General features: G+C 33.1%; 1 protein-coding gene across 1 annotated transcript; it reads right to left on the bottom strand.

The window, feature by feature from the left end:
• Positions 1-3,239: 3,239 nt before the first annotated feature.
• On the bottom strand, positions 3,240-18,224 carry LOC130645178 (uncharacterized). Its single transcript, XM_057451072.1, has 7 exons — positions 18,069-18,224; positions 14,201-14,328; positions 9,562-9,691; positions 7,738-7,962; positions 5,902-6,041; positions 4,729-4,882; positions 3,240-3,796 (listed from the first exon to the last, which is right to left on the bottom strand). The coding sequence occupies exons 1-7, from the start codon at positions 18,193-18,195 to the stop codon at positions 3,633-3,635; spliced, it is 1,068 nt and encodes a 355-aa protein (XP_057307055.1). The 5' UTR covers positions 18,196-18,224; the 3' UTR covers positions 3,240-3,632.
• Positions 18,225-18,611: the final 387 nt, after the last annotated feature.

The raw sequence follows: 18,611 nt of genomic DNA, 5'->3' as shown, positions 1-18,611 counted from the left end.
GTTCCGAATAACATTGGTTCCGTTTTTCCTCTTTTTATATTAATCACAAGATCATTATCGATTAGGTACTGTTCGATATTTTTTAATTCTGAGTTCAAAATATCTTCGATATAATTCACATTGCTTCCAGCAATATAAAACACTGTGTCGTCAGCGAATTGGATAGTAGGTGCTCTAATAAGCGAGGTCTCAAAATCATCGAAGAAAATAAAAGCGGTCCTAAAATATATTCCTGAGGGACTCCGCATTTTACATTCTCAGTGTTAGATCTGATGTCATCAATAACCACCTGTTGTGTACGGTTGAATAGGTAGTGGGTAAACCATTCTAACTGTTTGCCACAAATACCATATGCGCAAAGCTTTTCAAGTAAGATGCTATGTGAAACTCTTTTCTGATGTTATCTGTAAATAACGTTGCAGCTATGCCCGTGGAGCTACGTCTGCGGTAACCAAATTGAGAACGATATGATAAATTATTGTCTTCTAGATAGCTGATAAGTTGACTATAAACTGCTTTCTAAAGTATTTATGATAGGCTTGACAATATAGATATTGGTCGGTAGTTATTTGGTTCAGATGGTGATCCTGATTTAAGATGGGAGTGATCAATGCGTGCTTCCAATCTGATGGTACTTCTGAGTTGTGTAATGATAAGTTGATTAAATAACACAGTCGCTCAGCAATTGCAGATGCACAGTCCTTCAATAAAGCTGGCGGAAGATTATCCGAACCAGTTGACTTTTGACGCTTAAGCTTTCTTAGTTCTTTCTCAACAAATATGCGTGATGCATAGTTAAATTTAAATTTCATACATGTTCTTAAAAGTGAATGTTTTGGTTTGTTCCAGATAAAATCTTTTAGGTAAATAGATTTTAATTTTAACTGATGTGCCGCGTTAGAGAAAAATAAACATAATGTATTTACTTTTTCGAATTTATTGGTAGTTGTAGTTGCATCATTAGTAACTTTTCTCGTCTTGGTGGGCATTATGGTTTTTATAGTGTCCTAAAACTTTTTTGGATTTCTTGAGTTTCGACTTAACAGATCCCTACTGTAGTTACCTTTAACTGTTCGTAAGTCAGTGGTACATTTGTTACGAATTTTTCTGTATGCTTTCCAATCTGCTGCTGCGTTTGTCCTACGAGCTTTTCTAAGGGCTTTATCTCTCTTGATCATGAGATATCTGATGTTGTTGTTAATCCAAGGGCAGAATTGACCCTTGGCCCTCGATTATCGGCGCGTGTTTGTTAAATACATTAAGAAGTGTATTCTTCAGATGGACCCATACTTCATTAACATTTTTCATTTCGTACATTGGACTCCAGTCGTGATGTCTAAGCTTCTCGTTCAGATTGTCGCTGTTGTACTTTGCGTATACTTTTTACATTTTTCCAAATACACTCGAAGTCACGATGTTCTAAGTCAGATCTACGTTTCCCTTTGATACGGTTAGAAATATACATGCTTACTGCTCCGCAAAGTCCCGTTTTCCTGTTCCGGGAGATAGAAATATACCCCGGAATATGATAAAGGTCAGGATTCTCTATGTACGCTTTCGTGTTTATATGCGTGTCGGATAAAATTAATATGTCAATGTTTTTGTGTTCGTTTAACAAAACTTTAACATGGTCTATATTCGCCAACAGTCCTCGTACATTCTGATGAAATATTTTCATACCTCTTTTTGATAACAAATTATACAGTTCTTTCATATATTCAGGTCCAGGCTGAGTCTCAATGTCACCAGCGAGATAAGACATGAATGTTTACGTCTTGATCCCAGCATTGATATTTTACCTTTATTATTCCATAAACTTGCTGAAATATATGTTTCTGCCCCTGGCATCAGGTATTTCTCTCCACAATATACACCAATAATGTCTGTGTTGAAAAAAGATTTCCATTTTATCATAAAACAAATAATTATAGCTAACAGTATACGAGCAACACGAAACACGTCTCACGTCTATATCAGTTTTTGAGATATATATGCATATTTTTAAGATTTTTATAATTTGCTTTCGGAAAAATTTATTCGTGGGACAAAATTTTTCGTCGGATATAATTTTTGTCACTAAAGAAAAAATTCGTCACTTTTGTCTGACAAAGTTTTGTCCGATAAAGTATATTCAGAAAGTTAGCCGCCACAAGTAATTGAATAGGCTATTTCCATATTAAGGAGGATTTTCACGAAACGAATTGAACAACGAATTGTATCTGAGCATGCGCAGTTTTGTTTGTTTTGATTTTGCATCGAACTGCGCATGCTCAGATACAATTCGCCGCTTAATTCGCTTCGTCCCCTTTAGACTCACGCATTTCGTATTTTTCAATCTGTAGAGTGGAATTAGGTTCAGCATGGCCGCTTTCTATGAATTTTGGCGTTTTCGTACCAACGATGTGTATTATTTCGGTGTAAGGGTGTGCTAGAAAATTTTAAGCACTTCCTATCCGGCCTACGTGTGTGCAAAAGTATAGGCTTTGCAATCTGCAGAGCATTGGTTGTTTGACGCTTTTGTCCATATTTAAAAAATGAAGAAAATTGTACGCGTATATAGAAGTAGTACTTCCGTAGCCCTACAGCAGCGAAGTATTGGCGAGCCGATGCTCTTTGCTAACTTCTAAAAATGCCACAGTTCCGTTGTGCAGAATATTTTGTCTCCGATTGTAGATTAGCTGTGCAACATAGCTTTGTTCGGCACGGTATTGGTTTGAAATATTTTTTGTGTTCAGCTCAGCACGACACAGCTTATGTAATAAACCTCAAATGAAAAGGAAAAAAAACACTAAGTATTGACAGAGATTTTCTTCCTAGGATTATAAAGGTTAATTTTTCCAGGACTTTTTTTTTTAAATCAAATTAACCAGGTTCTTCAAGGCGATAGACACCAAGGGTCGATTTAATTCTGCAATCTTATTTCGAAAATATTTTTTTTTAATAGAGACATTTCTTGCAGGGGCGAAAGATAAGGTGTTTATAATAAAAAATCTGTCGAACTTTCAATAAAAAATAACAGAATTTTAAAAATATCTATATTATAACGGCCGTATACGTCCGTCCGTCCGTCCGTCTGTCTTTCACGCAAAATGGTAGCTTAGCTGCGACGGTCAAACCCATGGATTTTTCCACAGGCTAACGACTAGTATTGAAGGTTATTTGCTAAAAGAAAGTTCTGAATCAAAAAAACAACTTTTATTTATATTTTGGGTCGTGGACATAAATATACACAACAACAGTTTGGAGCAATCGTTATTTTAAACGGCAAGCATTTATCGAGCGGTCTAAAATGTTACAGATTAAAAATACTTTCGAACTTAATGTTATATACTATACAGAAACCAAAACCATTTAAACCAAACGTACCCATAAAGCGGAGTTTTTGGCGTGAATGAATTGGCGATAATTACGAGATCTACAGCGAGTTTTTCTCTTTGGACAGTGAAGCTTGTGCATTCACACTAAGTTCATTTGTGGTAGAGTCGCACATACATTTTGAGGTAAAATTAAAGTCCTAGTGACATTCCATTTTCTTGAGATGATATAAAAATGATTAAAATTTTGATTTGATCCCAGATATGAAGCCCCTTGGAAAGACTGTACAATTTGTCAATCACTCTCGCCTAACTGAGTTAAATAACATCCAAAAAATTCTTCACAAATAAATATCCTTCATCAGCATTGTAATTGTTAGTCTGTTTAAAAAACACCGGCGTGTTTTCCGGATATTGTTCGTCGACCGGCCGGTATTCGATTTCCTTTTTTGCAAAATTTAACGCCATGTTGAACTTCAAATCTAAAAAAGAAGAAAAGAAATTACGACTGCCATGATGTGAATCAAAAGCTTTAGCTTGCAGTATAAATCATACTATACCTTAAGCGTTCATTAGAGCGCAAAATATAAAAACATAAATTATATCAAAGCGGAATTTTACAATTTTCTCCTTCTTATTGCGCGGAAATTTACCAAAAAACATTCATATTGCTATTGCGCAAAATTAATACACGTGAAACGATTTTTTTTTCACTGCGCGAAAATTTGCACGAAAAAGTTAAGTGTTGAAATTGACGCTGTATAAAATTGCAATCAGACATTCATCGTTCATTCACAATAAAAAACAATACGAGGGCGACTTAAGGTGGCAGTGACCCTTTCTTAGCTGTCCGAACAGCTGCATTATTAACTCTGTGTTCATATATAACAGTTTTTCATTACTGATCTCCAAAATATGGAGTTTTAGGCGTACGAAAATGATGTTGACTTATTATAGTAATTGCTGAGTCAGCAGGAGTTTCCAATTATAAATGCTTTCACGAGCTCTAACTTTTTACAACCAGTTTTTTTTACCAGTTTCTATTTTCAAATGGACTTTGGATTAACCAAATTGACACGGTGTGCGGAATACTTTTGTTAATTTTTCAAACAATAGGCTTTTGTATATTTTAACAGATTTTTAAGTAACATCCTTTGCTGCATAAAACGCTGTGGAAAGAAAAATATATAAAGTAAAAATATATCCGTAAACCGTGTCATAGCTGCATGAAAATGCTATCGAAAGTTAAAGCTCGCGCAGTGCAGCATAAAGATCGTCGTAAAACTCTAGTATGGACTAGTATGGTACGACTAGTATGGATATATAGTCTGAAAATAACTTCTAGTATCTAATTGAAGTTTGAATAGGTTACTGCCACCTTAAACATTTCCTAAAAGTGAGAATTAAAAAATACCATTATAAGGCGATAACAACTGAAGCTTGCAGTTGAATAAAACACTTTCTGGGATCTCTTCTTCCTCTTCTTCATTTGCCGAATCCTTCCAAACAGACACACCACAGAGAAGAGAGTAGAAGTCCAAAATATCTTGTTGAACCAAAACCACGTCCTAAAGACCAAGTAAAACGTTCTAACAGATGCATTATTACAATAGGGTTTTTTCAAACAGCTACTAGAGATGGAAAACATATATTCTTCATATGTCTATATTAAAAGCTAGTGTAGCGCTGGCTATATCTTCTTCCCATATATCATATGGTGTTATGAAGAACCCTATCGGTAAAACACAACATTTGCATTGTTTCGAATAAAAAACCCTTTTTAAGGGCCACTTATTAAATAGGGCGTTTATCCGGTGGGCGCTTTCGGAAAAAAATCAATAAAGGGGGCGTTTGGGCGAGGGGCGTCGAAAGTAGGGCAATTTAATCGAAGCATTACGGAATATTTAATGCTCCATCCTGAGTTGGAAATCAGCGGTTTGGATATATCAACAGCTGTTGAATCAAAATTTTCCAGCCTGATGGGAGCTGGAAATAGGGTGGCCACGGATTTAAAACTTCATAATTTAAGGATATTTTAGGCCATTTCGCGGTTAAATTTAATACCAGAGTTTTTTTGAACTGCATTAACAAAGTGAATACAATTCTATCAGTCCTGTTGCAAGATAAGCAATTTTAAGAGGTTCTGGAAAGAAATAGATATCGAGGACTAAAGTGTTTAGGAGATCTTAGCAGGGTATTAATTTTTTTAGGTTAATCAGATTTAAGGAGATGTGACCACCCTTTTTTAGTTGAAAGTTTTAGATTTAAGCCAGCAAAAGTTCGGCTTATGCAAAAGCAACTAATATATTGAACATGAAAAACTATTTTAATGTAAAATGCTCGCTTCCTGCGGAAAACAGAGTTACAAAGACAAAAAAATGACGATTACCATTACACTTAAACGTCTGAAGATCGAATTTAAGGGGAAACAACAACTTTCGGCACATCTTATAGTTCAATTAGCGCCGAAAACTTTTTAAGCTCTCGAATACCGTAAATGTTTCTAAGTTCAATACGCGAATAATGTATATAAATGTCTCAAAGTTCAATTAGCGCCTAAATTCCATTAAATTAGATCTTTTATCACCTCTAATAGTTCTTCCCTTGGTTTATCATCATTGCTCTTGGCCAAAGTGTTAATCGTTTGATTCAGCATGCTTCTTCTCTTCATCCGTGACACAGGATGTGGCGTGCTGGAGGATAGCACCATAGAGGTATGTAACGGTTCTATACAACACACGAACATTATACAATCATTAATATTATCGAAAATAACAAAAAAGTATTATTAATGCAGTAAAAATATTCGGTTCACTGAAAATAAGCAATAACCAAAGCTCTCAGTCTTATGGTAAGATTTTCAAGGTCAGACAGACACCCTGCATTTGAAAAGAGATTTGTTTAATAATTACACAATTAAAAGAGGAATTATTCAAAAGGGGTGTTTTCAAAAATCAAAAATTGAGTTGAAACCGCCCCATCTAAAGGATAAAAAAAGAAGTTTTGCCCTTGTTTTTATTGCTTATGCATCATACATTTCAACCTTTTTTTCTCTATAATGGAAAAGGGATACTTTTGAGGACCTAAAGTAGAATCATCACGGTGGCCTGATTTTCTTTATCTCTGTCTTTCCCTAAATTCACTACACAAAAATTATTATTACAAAAATGAAATGTTAAAGGCAACTATTAGCACTTAAATAGTTAAAGGGTGAAAGAAATTCCTCAGTTGTTGACCATGTTTTGTAATGCCTCAAATTTTCCTGGCCGCCCTATTGTTTTCATACAAGTATGCAAAACTCATAGATTCCAGGCAAAAAACACTGCAGAAAAGAATTTTACTTAACAATAAAAATGAGGGTAAGGGTAGTTTTGTTTGTGTTTTTTGAGGAAGGAGAATTGAGTTGAAACAATTTCCGAAAAATCACACAATTTTATTAATAATAAGGAGATATGAGGTTACAAAGTTTTGAGGTGTTGTCACAAATGCGAGAAAACGCGCAGAAAGCCGAAAAGCCAAATGTTTATATGGGAAGAGAGCAGCTGGAACGAAGAAAATATGTAGGATTTATTTCTATAATAGTGGCTTCTAAGTAGATAAGACAAGGCTTCTTGGTATCTATCCACCAAAACAATGTTACGTCTGGAGTAGTATAAATTAATTTCAAAATAATTTTAAAATTAATTAACATTTCTAATTAATTTTTTTTTCGCACCTGTGCAGTTTTCTTTTCTTTGTATATATAGACACGTTGAAAATAATCAAATTAAATTTAATCGATTGAAAATGTTTGATTCTAAGCTTGACAACAAATTAGAGACTGATTTTTTAGCTGTTCGAAACAATGTTTATTATTTCATTCTTGTTGATGCGGTTTCAGTTGAAACTTGCAAATCCCTGGGTTATAATTTCTCATTATTTTTTAAACACATAAAAGTCACAAAACCTTGACCTTGCTATTAGAAACAGAGCTATCAGATTCTTTGTACATATCATTAAAATAACATGAAGAAACACCACCATAATGTTTACATATGTGGCTTAAAAAGCCTCGAACGACGGGTGATGTCTCAAAAACAGCAATTTATAGCTGTCATCCAGAAAGGTAGAACGTTCATTTTAGGTTGTGGTTTTTTTTCAACTCAATTCTCCTTTAAACTTAATTAATACGCTTTATAAGCAAATTTATGTCAAAAATGATAACATTCTGTACATAACACACATATATGAGTATTATACCTGACCATGCGTCTTTTTCAAATGTAGGGGTATATCAGAGTGGGAGTATATTTATACTAAAATAGACATTTCATTCTGGGGTTATGCGAGGATTCACAGGAGATTAATAAAAGTCTTATACACGGTTAAGCCCTTAATCAGGACGAATCAGTGACCGACACCCTTCTAAAAACATACAGCTTACCAAGTATTATTGTGTTTCCTAACTTTTCAATTTCCTTTTTATCTTGGGCTTGATAATTTTTTATTTCTTCTTGCAGCTTCTCTAACTGTGTTTCCAATTCTGCATGCTTTTTTTGTTGTTGCTCACTGTTGTTGGACAGCTCTTCCACCTTTTGATCCAAATTGAATTTGACTCCTTCAAGTGTATACAAGTTTCCCAGCAACTTGTTCTTCACCTCAACTAAATCTATATCAGAAATATATTTGTTAATGAACAACTGAAATAAATGATTAGTTTATAAGATCATCTGTTATACAAAGCACCACAAAATTCCCAGCTCATTAGCGTGATTTGCACAAATCATAAAATTTTCCTAATGATATAGCACAATAAATTTTGACCCATAAAAAGGTTTTTAAATTTACATATTTTTTCCAAAACATTTTCGTTTTGGAGTGTTAAGCAAGATAATTTTCAAAATGGGAGACAAAACAACACTCTTATGGATACCACTGTCGGTTTTCACTAAACAAATTCATGGGGAGTTGCAGTATCTTTCCATTAGAAATTTGTTACAATAATAAACGCTATTAATTGATTAAAAAATAACTTTATGAATTGTATGAACACAGCTTTTTAAGCACTGAATATGTTCAGGGAATTGATTTTTTTCCGACTTTGCAAGTTTTGTTATCTTTTTCTTCTCATTAGCAATTTAGCAGATACGTGACTTTCTAAGCAGTATTTAGTTGATTTCTGCTGTAGAATGCCCCTGCCGATTTTTTTTCACACAATATTAGGATTTGCTAACTTTGCAAAAAATAATTTTGTCTTTGTTATTTGCATTGTGGCAAAAAAAGTAATTTTGAAATCATAATATTTTTGTTGTTATTTTTATTATATGTCATCCTAGGAATTACCCTGCCTTTAGAACATGTTCCTTTGATCTGATACAAGGTGCACTTTACACCCTGGGTCTTCAGGAACAGTTTTGATATCATCCCTACTTTTTTTCCCTCTAGAAAAAAAATTCCTCATGGATAAAAATATACTGTACTTTACCATGGAATTCTGTAAAATGTTGAATACTCAAATGCACACAATAAAAACGTTTTTAAAGGCTAAAGTTAGTTCTTTCATTTCATACAATAGGTTGGAGAAAAGTACATGTAATTATAGTATAACAATTTTCAATTACTCTGTCAAGGAAAACGTTTTCTCACAAAATTAATTTCCTTCTTCAAACAAAGCTATTTTTATTCCTCAACGTCTGTTATTTCAGAAATATTGCCCATCATTCTTTTTAACAATTACTGCTCAACAGAAGAGGGTTAATATCACATGTTAATACTGCATGAAGTTAGTAAGAACATTGTAGTATTTTCGGTCCTTTGCTAGTCTTATCACAGGGTGTCTGCCTGATGTCTTTTAATAATTTTGATGTTTTTTCACTATATTTATATTTAGCGTTTTCAAGGTGCTTCTGCTAAGTTTTTTGTTATATTTCAAGCTACTAAAGCATACATACACAAGAAAAGTACCTAGCTATGCAATAAGGTAATGTAAAAAATGATAGCACTTAATATTTAAACCTTAATTATTTGAAAAAGTGCAAACTCAAAATCTTACTATGAGGCATTGTTTCATAACAGGCCAGAAATATTTTTGCACATATTCATACTTTTTCTTCAAAGATAATTGTTATTCAAGGATTTCAAGATCATGTAGTCTTATTTCAAAGTTTTCAAGGTCAAGCAGACCTGTATCACTTTATATAAGCAAACAAGTATAAATTAAAATATTAATGTATTCATCTAATAACAACATAATACATTTTCACTCTACCTTTCTTCTCTTTTTCATGACATTCAATCAATTCGCCTAATTGTGTTTTTAGTGCATCAGTGATACCGCGTAGTCGCTCATATTTATATTGGTATTCCATAACCAGATCAACTAAATCTTGTTTTTTCCTCTAAGGAATCAAAATATATTCATGTTACTTCCTCTGTTAAAACAAATGTACGACACAAATGAAATTTTCGAAAGTCATACAGAACATAAGAAAAAAAAAATTAAATCCATTTTTAATCAACTCTGTGACAAAGATCTGCAACAATCTAAGAAACATAGGTTTTTCAAAATTAGCCCTTCTGATTTTTGACAGGTTTCAGCTTTTGCAGTCGTGAGTGCCAAGTTTTACAGGAGCCAAATTAGTTTCCATTTTCAGGTTAAAAAAATTCCAGCTATTAAAGTTTCTTAACTAAGAAACATTGACCATCTGTTGTTAAATTGATATTTGAAAAAACATAAATGGTATATGCTACTCAAGCTGTGATTTACAAACCAAACTCTACGATGAATGAGAAGAAAAAATAGTCATAATATCTTACAGTCATTCACGTCAAAAATCACACTATTCTGCATTTTCTTTTTTTAAGATCTGTTGAACATAAGAATGACTTTGTAAGAAAAATATTAGTTATCAAGTCATTAGCCCATGACAAACTTCATGGAAGGTCATCCCTAGTACATATTTCCTGTGTCACTATTTTGTGCATCACATCTGTTAACATAAAGTCATTAAATTTTCTCTAATAAGCGTTATTAGTATGATTACAAGTGTGATTATAATGGCTTTCTCGATTGTGTAACCTCTCCTTTTATAATTTGGCTCACAGACAGGCAGCTGCCAGTATTACAATATAAATAATTGAAAAAGCAGCTTTGAAGAAAACAAAATGTTGTAAAATATAAAGCAGTTATATAAAAAATAATTATTAGGAAAGCAGCACTTAACTGGCATTTACTTCATTACTTTTATATTATTATATAATATTGATAATTTCTATAAAAATGTTTTGTCTGCTTTTTCTCAACTTTCAAAGCTGCCAAAATATAGTTGTTGTCAAAACTTTTTTTAAACTTCACATTGTTTCCTTAAAAACTTATTTTTTAAATCTGTCTTTTTTTAAATCATAGTGATACACTATGATTTAAAAAAAGATGAGCAAGTAATCGGTTTAAAAATAAATATTAAAATAAATTAGGCACTTATTTCAGAAATGTTGTGAAGACACTCAACCTTAATGTTTGGGGTTGATGATTAAATGCCCTCACTTTCCTACTGCAAAATAAATTCGTAAAGCATTTACAATACAATTGACATAAATTGAAGATCCCAGGGCTTACATAATTTCGAATAATTCTTGCATTCCACAAGTTGTGGTAAAGGCTAAAAAGGGAAAATCTGCCTTAGATGGTCACGTCAAAGGTGTTTCATAAGACAACTACCTTCCTAAGATGATCAATTTTTCTTAAATTGTCAAAGGGGCTGTCTTGTTTTTTTGACAAAAAATGTGACACCCAATTTTTGTTAACAAAATGACAGCAAAATTTTGTTGCTGTAATTTATATTTAATATGTACACAAAGAAGGTTTGGCCATTTCCAATCTTTGCTCTCAAATATAAAACTAAGAAATTAAATACCCTTTTATGTTATGAAAAACATTCTAATGTTTAATCGTTCATACATTTTGCAATAGAAAATTGTTTCCTAAATAATTGGCTTTCACAAAACTCTTAACTTTAATGAAAATATGCAATGCTGTAACTGTTTATTTAAAGTTTAGAAAAAATAGAAAAGAAAAAAACACAAATAATAATATAATAATAATTAATAATAAACATATAATAGCATAATAATGAACACATAATAACAACATATGTAACATAATAATAACAACATAATAATAAACACATAATAACAACATATAACTTATGAGTCAGGTGGTTGTAAGACACAGATAGATTACTTCCTGATTAGAAAGTCAGACAAGAAAGTGGTGAAGGACGTGAAAGTTATATCAGGGGAAGAGTGTGTTTCCCAGCATAGGTTGCTGGTTTGTGATATTATCTTGAAGAGTGTTAAAGAAGCCAAGGGAAAGTACAGGCCCCGTCGAAAAGTCTGGAAGCTGAAGGAAGAGATTGTAGCAAGACAATTTAGTGCAAAAGTTCAGCAGTTAGCCCACAATGGTCAATGTGATAGTGACAATGTTGAAAGTACTTGGACTACTTTGAAGAATTGTCTTCTAGAGGCTTCTGATGATACCTGTGGGTGGACGAAAGGACCAGCTAGACATAGACAGACCTGGTGGTGGAATAATGAGGTTGACCAGTGTATAAAGGAAAAGAGGAAACTTTGGAAAGAGTGAAAGTCAGGTGGTAGTAAAAATATTTACTTAGAAGCTAAGCGTCGCGCTCGTACAGCAGTGTATAAGGCAAAATCAGAAGCAGAGAGAAACAGATTTGCAGATGTGTTAAGAAGGGAAGACCAGCGCAATGAGGTATTCAGGATAGCAAAGCAAATGAAGAAGACTAATCAAGATGTTGTAGGTGAGAAGTGTATACGTAATGATGAAGGTGTTTTGGCTAGCACAGAGGAGGAGAAAAGGGTAGCTTGGAAGAATCATTATCAGAGGTTGCTTAACACTGAGTTTGATTGGGACGAGGATAATTTGTCTGATGATGATGTTGTAGAAGGGCCAGCTATGCAGATCAAGACAGAATGGGTAGTGGAGGCTATTAGGAAATTGAAGATTGGCAAGGCTGCAGGAGTATCAGGTATTGTTGCAGAGATGGTAAAAGCATCTGGATATATTGGAGTTGAGCTTATTACAAGTCTTGCTAACCAGATTATAAAGGATGGTGCTATTCCGAGTGAGTGGCAGTCGAGTGTAATAGTGAATTGTTTCAAGGGCAAGGGTGATGCATTAGGAAGGGGTAACTATAGAGGTTTGAAGTTGGTTGATCAAGTAATGAAAGTTATTGAAAGAGTGATTGATAAGTTACTTAGAGAAAGAATTGATATAGATAAGATGTAATTTGGTTTTGTTCCAGGGCATGGCACTACAGATGCAATATTTTTACTCAGACAGCTTCAGGAAAAGTATTTAGAAAAGAGAAAGAATCTCTATTTTGCCTTTGTAGATTTAGAGAAAGCTTTTGATAGAGTGCCACGTAAAGTTATTTGGTGGGCTATGAGAAAATTAGGTGTGGATGAGTGGCTAGTTACGATGGTACAGTCTATGTACAGCAATGCTAGAAGTCGTGTCAGGATTACAGATTCACTTAGTGATGAATTTTAGTGTAAATGTTGGTGTACATCCGGGTTCTGTACTTAGTCCTTTGTTGTTTATTCTAGTCTTAGAAGCGCTGTTGATGGAGTTCAGAACAGGTTGTCCATGGGAGTTATTGTATGCAGATGATTTGCTTCTCATAGCAGAGTCGATGGAAGAATTAGTTGAAAAGTTTGAGAAGTGGAAGAAAGGACTAGAAGAGAAAGGGCTAAAGGTAAACACAGCAAAGTCTAAAGTCACGATTAGTAGCATTGCAGCCAAGTGTGACCTTGTAGTTGGAAAGTGGCCTTGTGGAGTTTGCAGGAAAGGGGTTGGTAGTAACTCAATTTTTTGTCAGACTTGCAAGCATTGGGTACATAAGAAGTGCAGTAGTATTAGTGGAAGGTTAAGAGCTGACATTCAGTTTGTATGCAAGCGTTGCAAAGGTGAGATTATAGAGAATGAAGTATTTTCAGCTTTAATGATGTACAACAGTGGCTCGTTAGAGATAGTTGAGAACTTCTGTTACTTAGGTGATATGTTGGGCAGTGAAGGGGGTGTTGGAAGAAGTGTTACTTGCAGGATAGGTTCTGCTTGGAAAAAGTTCAGAGAGTTACTTCCTTTGTTGACTAGCAGAGCCCTGTCAATTGAGGTAAAAGGTAGGTTGTATGAGGCCTGTGTAAGAAGTGTTATGTTATACGGTAGTGAGACATGGGCAGTGAAGCAGGAAGATCTTGACCGTTTAGAAAGGAATGATATGAGAATGGTTAGGTGGATGTGTAACGCCAGTCTGAGAGTAGGAAAGAGTTCAGATGAGCTAAGAAGCAAGCTAAGTCTCCGTAGAATTAAAGATGTTATCCAGATAAGAAGATTGAATTGGCTGGGGCACTTGGAAAGAATGGAGGAGGATAATTGGGTAAGAAAGTGTAGAGACTTGATAGTTCCTGGGGCAAAGCCCAAAGGCAGACCGAGAAAGACTTGGCAGGAGGTTATAAGGACAGACTTGATACAGAGGAAGTTGAGTTTAGATCTAACACAGTCTAGATCAGATTGGAAGAGGGTCATTAATATACCCCGTCCAACCCATGCTAGCATGGAAAACGGACGTTAAGCCGAGAATGATGATGATGATGATGAAACATATAAAAAAATCCACAGGAATTCACCCATTAGAAAATTCACAGAGGCTCTTGCAGTTACTATATGTTTGGCTAAGAGACAGACTGCAACTATACTAATGTAGATACTACTGATCATTTAGTGTTTTTCTAAAAGCACAGTATATAAGCCACAATAAATAAATAATGAATTATAGCTAAAATTTAAAAAAGTGTGTTTGAAACAATACACAGAGGAAATGTTTTACCTGAGAAAGAAACTTCTTTTTATTTTCAGGAGGCAAAGATTTAGCATTCTTAGATTCCATTTCAGTATTCTCTTTCATATCAGGTGTATTACCAAGCCTTTTCCTAGTTTTAGTGGAGGCTTCAGGAGCTAAAAAGAATGTGAATAGAAATTACACACTAAAAAATATGTTTTCTGTTATATTATTTTCAAGAAATAGAACGTTCACGCATAAATTGGTGTACATTTTATAAAAAATGCAATATCACCCTCTATTACTTTTTTCTTTCTTTTTTTGTGGAAATAAGTATTGTCTTGTGGAATATCAACTTGATCAAAGGCAAACATTTTAAGAAAACAATTTTTAATAATATCAGTAATAAGCTGCCCACATAGGAAAAAGATTATTAAGAATTAAACAAGATGTTGTTCGAAACACTTAACAAAAATTTAAAAGATCATGTGATTTTCACAAACAGGTGATGAGAATATTGATTTTTTACTACATGTCGTTAATCCATTTGATAAATTACAATACCAAATGAATGTAGGGTGGCAATAGTTGAGGAGAAGTGAGGGAGGTTGAAAAATGTATTAAAAATTCATAATTGGAAGTTGGAACAATTGGAGAGGGAGCTAAAAAAAACCCATAGGTATTCTAAAGAAAAGTGTTTATAGTTTAAGCAACAGTGTTCTCCATTTTAAGAGTAGAATTCAGTAAATGTGAAACAGTTGCCATTAGAACCTAAAAGTGACCCAGAGGGAAAATGATTTCTTTTTCCAGATACCTTTTAAACAGTTTGACTTAGAATTAAGTTCACAACATTTTATAAGGCCACTTTAGGCAGAAGAACAATGGAAAATATCCATCATTTAAATTTTGATGAAATCAGCAGTAACCCATCGGTCCCTAAATTTTTATCTTTAAAATTTGTTTATCATTTGCGTTTATTGTCTTGAAGCTTAAAAAGCTAATCAAGAAAGTGTATTAGGATCATGCGCTTTTAACAAACAATGAAAAAGATAGGTAATAGAAATTTTTATGATGTTAAAAGTGGATATTCATAAAAAAAATAATTAATAATTTGCTTAGCAGTTACTTCAATTGGATAGAGCCTGAACATCTTATGGATAGAGATTGAAAATCTGAAGAAAATAATATAAAGGATCATGTGCTTTAGATAAACAGTCAAGAATATATTAATTTAATAAATAAATTTTTGCTAATGTCTAAAAGGACAGTGTGTTAGCTAGAAATTTTCACTTAAGGCCGCCAAGCCTCAAATGGGAATTTCTTGAGGATCTTTTGAAGGAAGTCCAATGGTGTTGCCGTAGGAAAAAATGAAATTCCATGTTCTCAGATGCCTGGAAACAGCCTTTTCGACTGCATTTTCTTTTAAAACATTGGTCGAAGACTTGGACTTCCAGTTTTTACTTGCATTTTTAACTTTATTTGAAATGCTAATCTAATGTTAAAGACAAAAAAATAAATAAATGAAAATGTGCCTAGTTTATTGATTTTGAATAGTGTGAATCTGAGCGGAACTTTTTTGGTTACCAGCAAGGTGGTAAGGATCGCTAAAGTGTTTGGGATAATCAAGACAAGCCTGAAAAGCTCGCAAGCTTCATGAAACTAAAAATTTGAAAAATATTGATAGAAATCTTGTAAAGTATCCCAAAAGAGTGAATAGTGTATTTTTGGTGTTTCCTGGCATTTATCAACATAATTTTTAAATTACACTTGCTCTTCAAAAACATTGTAGCTTTTTCAAAATCTTTCATTGGGAAAAAGTAAGCTACTTTCGATTGGAAAAAGGTTGTTTACTGGCCTCTATTTACACTACCTAACACCCTAGAGCTTGCAATACTGATCAAGTAAATGTCATATCCTCATCATCATATCCTCTTTGACAAATGTTCAAAAAGATATCAAGGTTTAAATATTATTTGATGAGGTCATCAACCTGTTCCAAATCTGTTCCAAACGGATAAGTTCACTCAGGTTTGAAAATTGGCCAATGGTAATCCCAGGTAGTCCTTAGTTACCAACAGAGGAGATGGCACCAGTTATTTACACTTAAGTTATTTAGCCTTAAACTTGAAAGTGCAATGGAACGACTTCACAATCCAATAGTAAAGTATTATTTTAAACATTGAAATTTTGCAAATTACGGATCAATTTTTTAGGTGATTTTTATAGACTTTGGTAAAGAAAACGGTGTAAACATAACAATAACTCATACTATGATTGTTTTTAAATTTTTTTTAATATTTGAGGTAAATGAATTCGAAAATTCAGATAAATTTCAACTAGGAACCACCTGTTTAGGAGTTATCTATAATACTGTTGTACACCCTACTTCTCTTCTTCAGAATTTCTGCATCCTGATAAATACCATTTTTAATGTAAGTATAATGCAAAAGTGAGATTGTGAGATGTTTTAAATGAGCTGAAATTTTGCTCATTTCAATGAATTAAATAAAGTAGGGTGTCAAAAAAAATCAAAAAGTAACAAATAGGAGGGGACGGGTGGGAGACGATCTTAAGGGTCGTTCCTTCAACATATAACTTCCTTGAATTTTTTTAAAAAAAATAAAAGTGTGATTTGTCATTGTTATCTCGTTGTCTTTTTAACAATAAAGTAGACCTTAAAAGTCAGTAGGTAAAAAAAATCATTTGATTTGCTTCTCCTCAAATAAAATTTTCAATTGCTATGGTGTTCTTGCTAAACTATGCCCTTTATCTTGGCAACAATGTGTAAAAACAATTTGTGAAAATAAGGCTCTTGGACAAATTCACTTAGGGAGGAGAATGGTGGAAAGGAGACCCGTCTTTTGAATTTTGATGATGGCAGCAATGACCTGTCCTGTCCATATACGAAAAAGATAAATTAGAATTTGTTTACTTGTTGCCTCTACCATAAAAACACCAAAGAAAATTTATAAGATCATGTGTGCCTGGGAGATCTAAGGGTTTAAAAATTATGCCGGCGTCAGTGAAGTCTCTCCAAAGTACAAAAAACTTCTCTTTATTAATTTGTATATCCCATGCCTTCATCATATATATTTTGCAAGGCTGATCAAGAAAATGCATAAGATTGTGTACTGTTGACAAATGGTTAGATAGATAGTTCTTTCACAATGTCATCAACCCCATGGGGGTAAAATGACTGATGTCAGCACTCTGTTTCTATGTTATTTAGCCTCAAAGTTTTAAATGCATTGCAATGACTTTATTAATTTACATTTCCGCTATATTGCCATTATCAAATTAATGTTTTTTTGTCAATTCACCTGTGAATATCTGAAGAATTAAACTAATGCGACTTTAAAGGAATATAAACACATCTACTTTGCCTCATAAATTACAATTAGTGATCCTTAATTTAACTTTTTTTAAACCAGCCTTTAATTCTAATATCATGAATTTGCCGAAATATAGTATAGCATAAAAGAAAAAGATTCTCAGGGAAATAAAGTTTGCTGACATCATCAATTTTGCTATAAAAATATGTTTTCACATCTGATCACATTCGGTTTATGAGTGAATTCAGTTTTATTTGTTTTTGGAAATTATACTTTTCATTATATTACAACAGGCAATGCAGGCAAGTAATAACCATAATAAAAAACAATTTTTTTCTAGGGCCTCCAGTTTGCATCACTGTTGCTAAAGCAACTCTCAAAAGGTAACAATAACTGGTGACTTACTTTGTTAGGTAAAATGAGTCAGTATAATATATCAGGCTATTTTCTTGTAAACAATTTGTGTGTTTTCTTAAGAGAATTTTGTCCTCTGGCACACACATATATACAACAACATATCAAAATCTTTCTCTTAGTTATTATTAGTTCCCACAACAAAAAATAAAAAAAATAATTGTACCAACCGGTTTTGTTGAAAGAGACATCACTTGATGGTTGAATCTCTGTATCTTTTAGTAACGAGTTATCTTGCATTATTCTTAGGGATTTTCTTAGATTCTTGTCCAAAACAGAATGCCGCAAAGATGACATTGTAAATTTTTATATTTGTAAAACCTAAAATAAGAACATTTGAAAATTAATTAAGCCTAAAAAACAAAAAAGAGAAAATGTATTATCGTTCAATAAAATTTCCCAAAAATGCTATAAAGTTTAACAAATATTCATCAAGCTTTATTGGCACAGGTAAAAATTAATGTATATACAAAAACAGATTCGGCTCATAAAATACGAAAAATTATGAGAAAGTATACTTTTTGTATTCTATTAATTTGATTTTGAAATATTTTATTCTATCAGCGAAATTTGGCTAAAATTAATTCAAATTTTATTGTGAATGCAAATTCTATACAGCAAACCATTAGGGCTTAATAAAGGAAAATTCTTTTAGGTTATTTGGTAAAACAAAAATCTTAAACAAAACTAGCTCATTTTTGTCAACATCATTT

This window comes from Hydractinia symbiolongicarpus, chromosome 5 (assembly GCF_029227915.1).
Source record: "Hydractinia symbiolongicarpus strain clone_291-10 chromosome 5, HSymV2.1, whole genome shotgun sequence".
Lineage (NCBI taxonomy): Eukaryota > Metazoa > Cnidaria > Hydrozoa > Anthoathecata > Hydractiniidae > Hydractinia > Hydractinia symbiolongicarpus.
This window is presented reverse-complemented; position numbering and strand designations above follow the sequence as displayed.

What these genes read in the sequence shown, in the direction of transcription:
- LOC130645178 (XM_057451072.1), bottom strand. Translation starts at nt 18,195, where the DNA reads ATGTCATCTTTGCGGCATTCTGTTTTGGACAAGAATCTAAGAAAATCC. An exon ending in AGGAAACACAATAATACTTG is followed by an intron (nt 6,042 to 7,737) that starts GTAAGCTGTATG and finishes TGTGTTGTATAG; the next exon opens with AACCGTTACATACCTCTATG. An exon ending in CAAGGGAAGAACTATTAGAG is followed by an intron (nt 4,883 to 5,901) that starts GTGATAAAAGAT and finishes CTTGGTCTTTAG; the next exon opens with GACGTGGTTTTGGTTCAACA.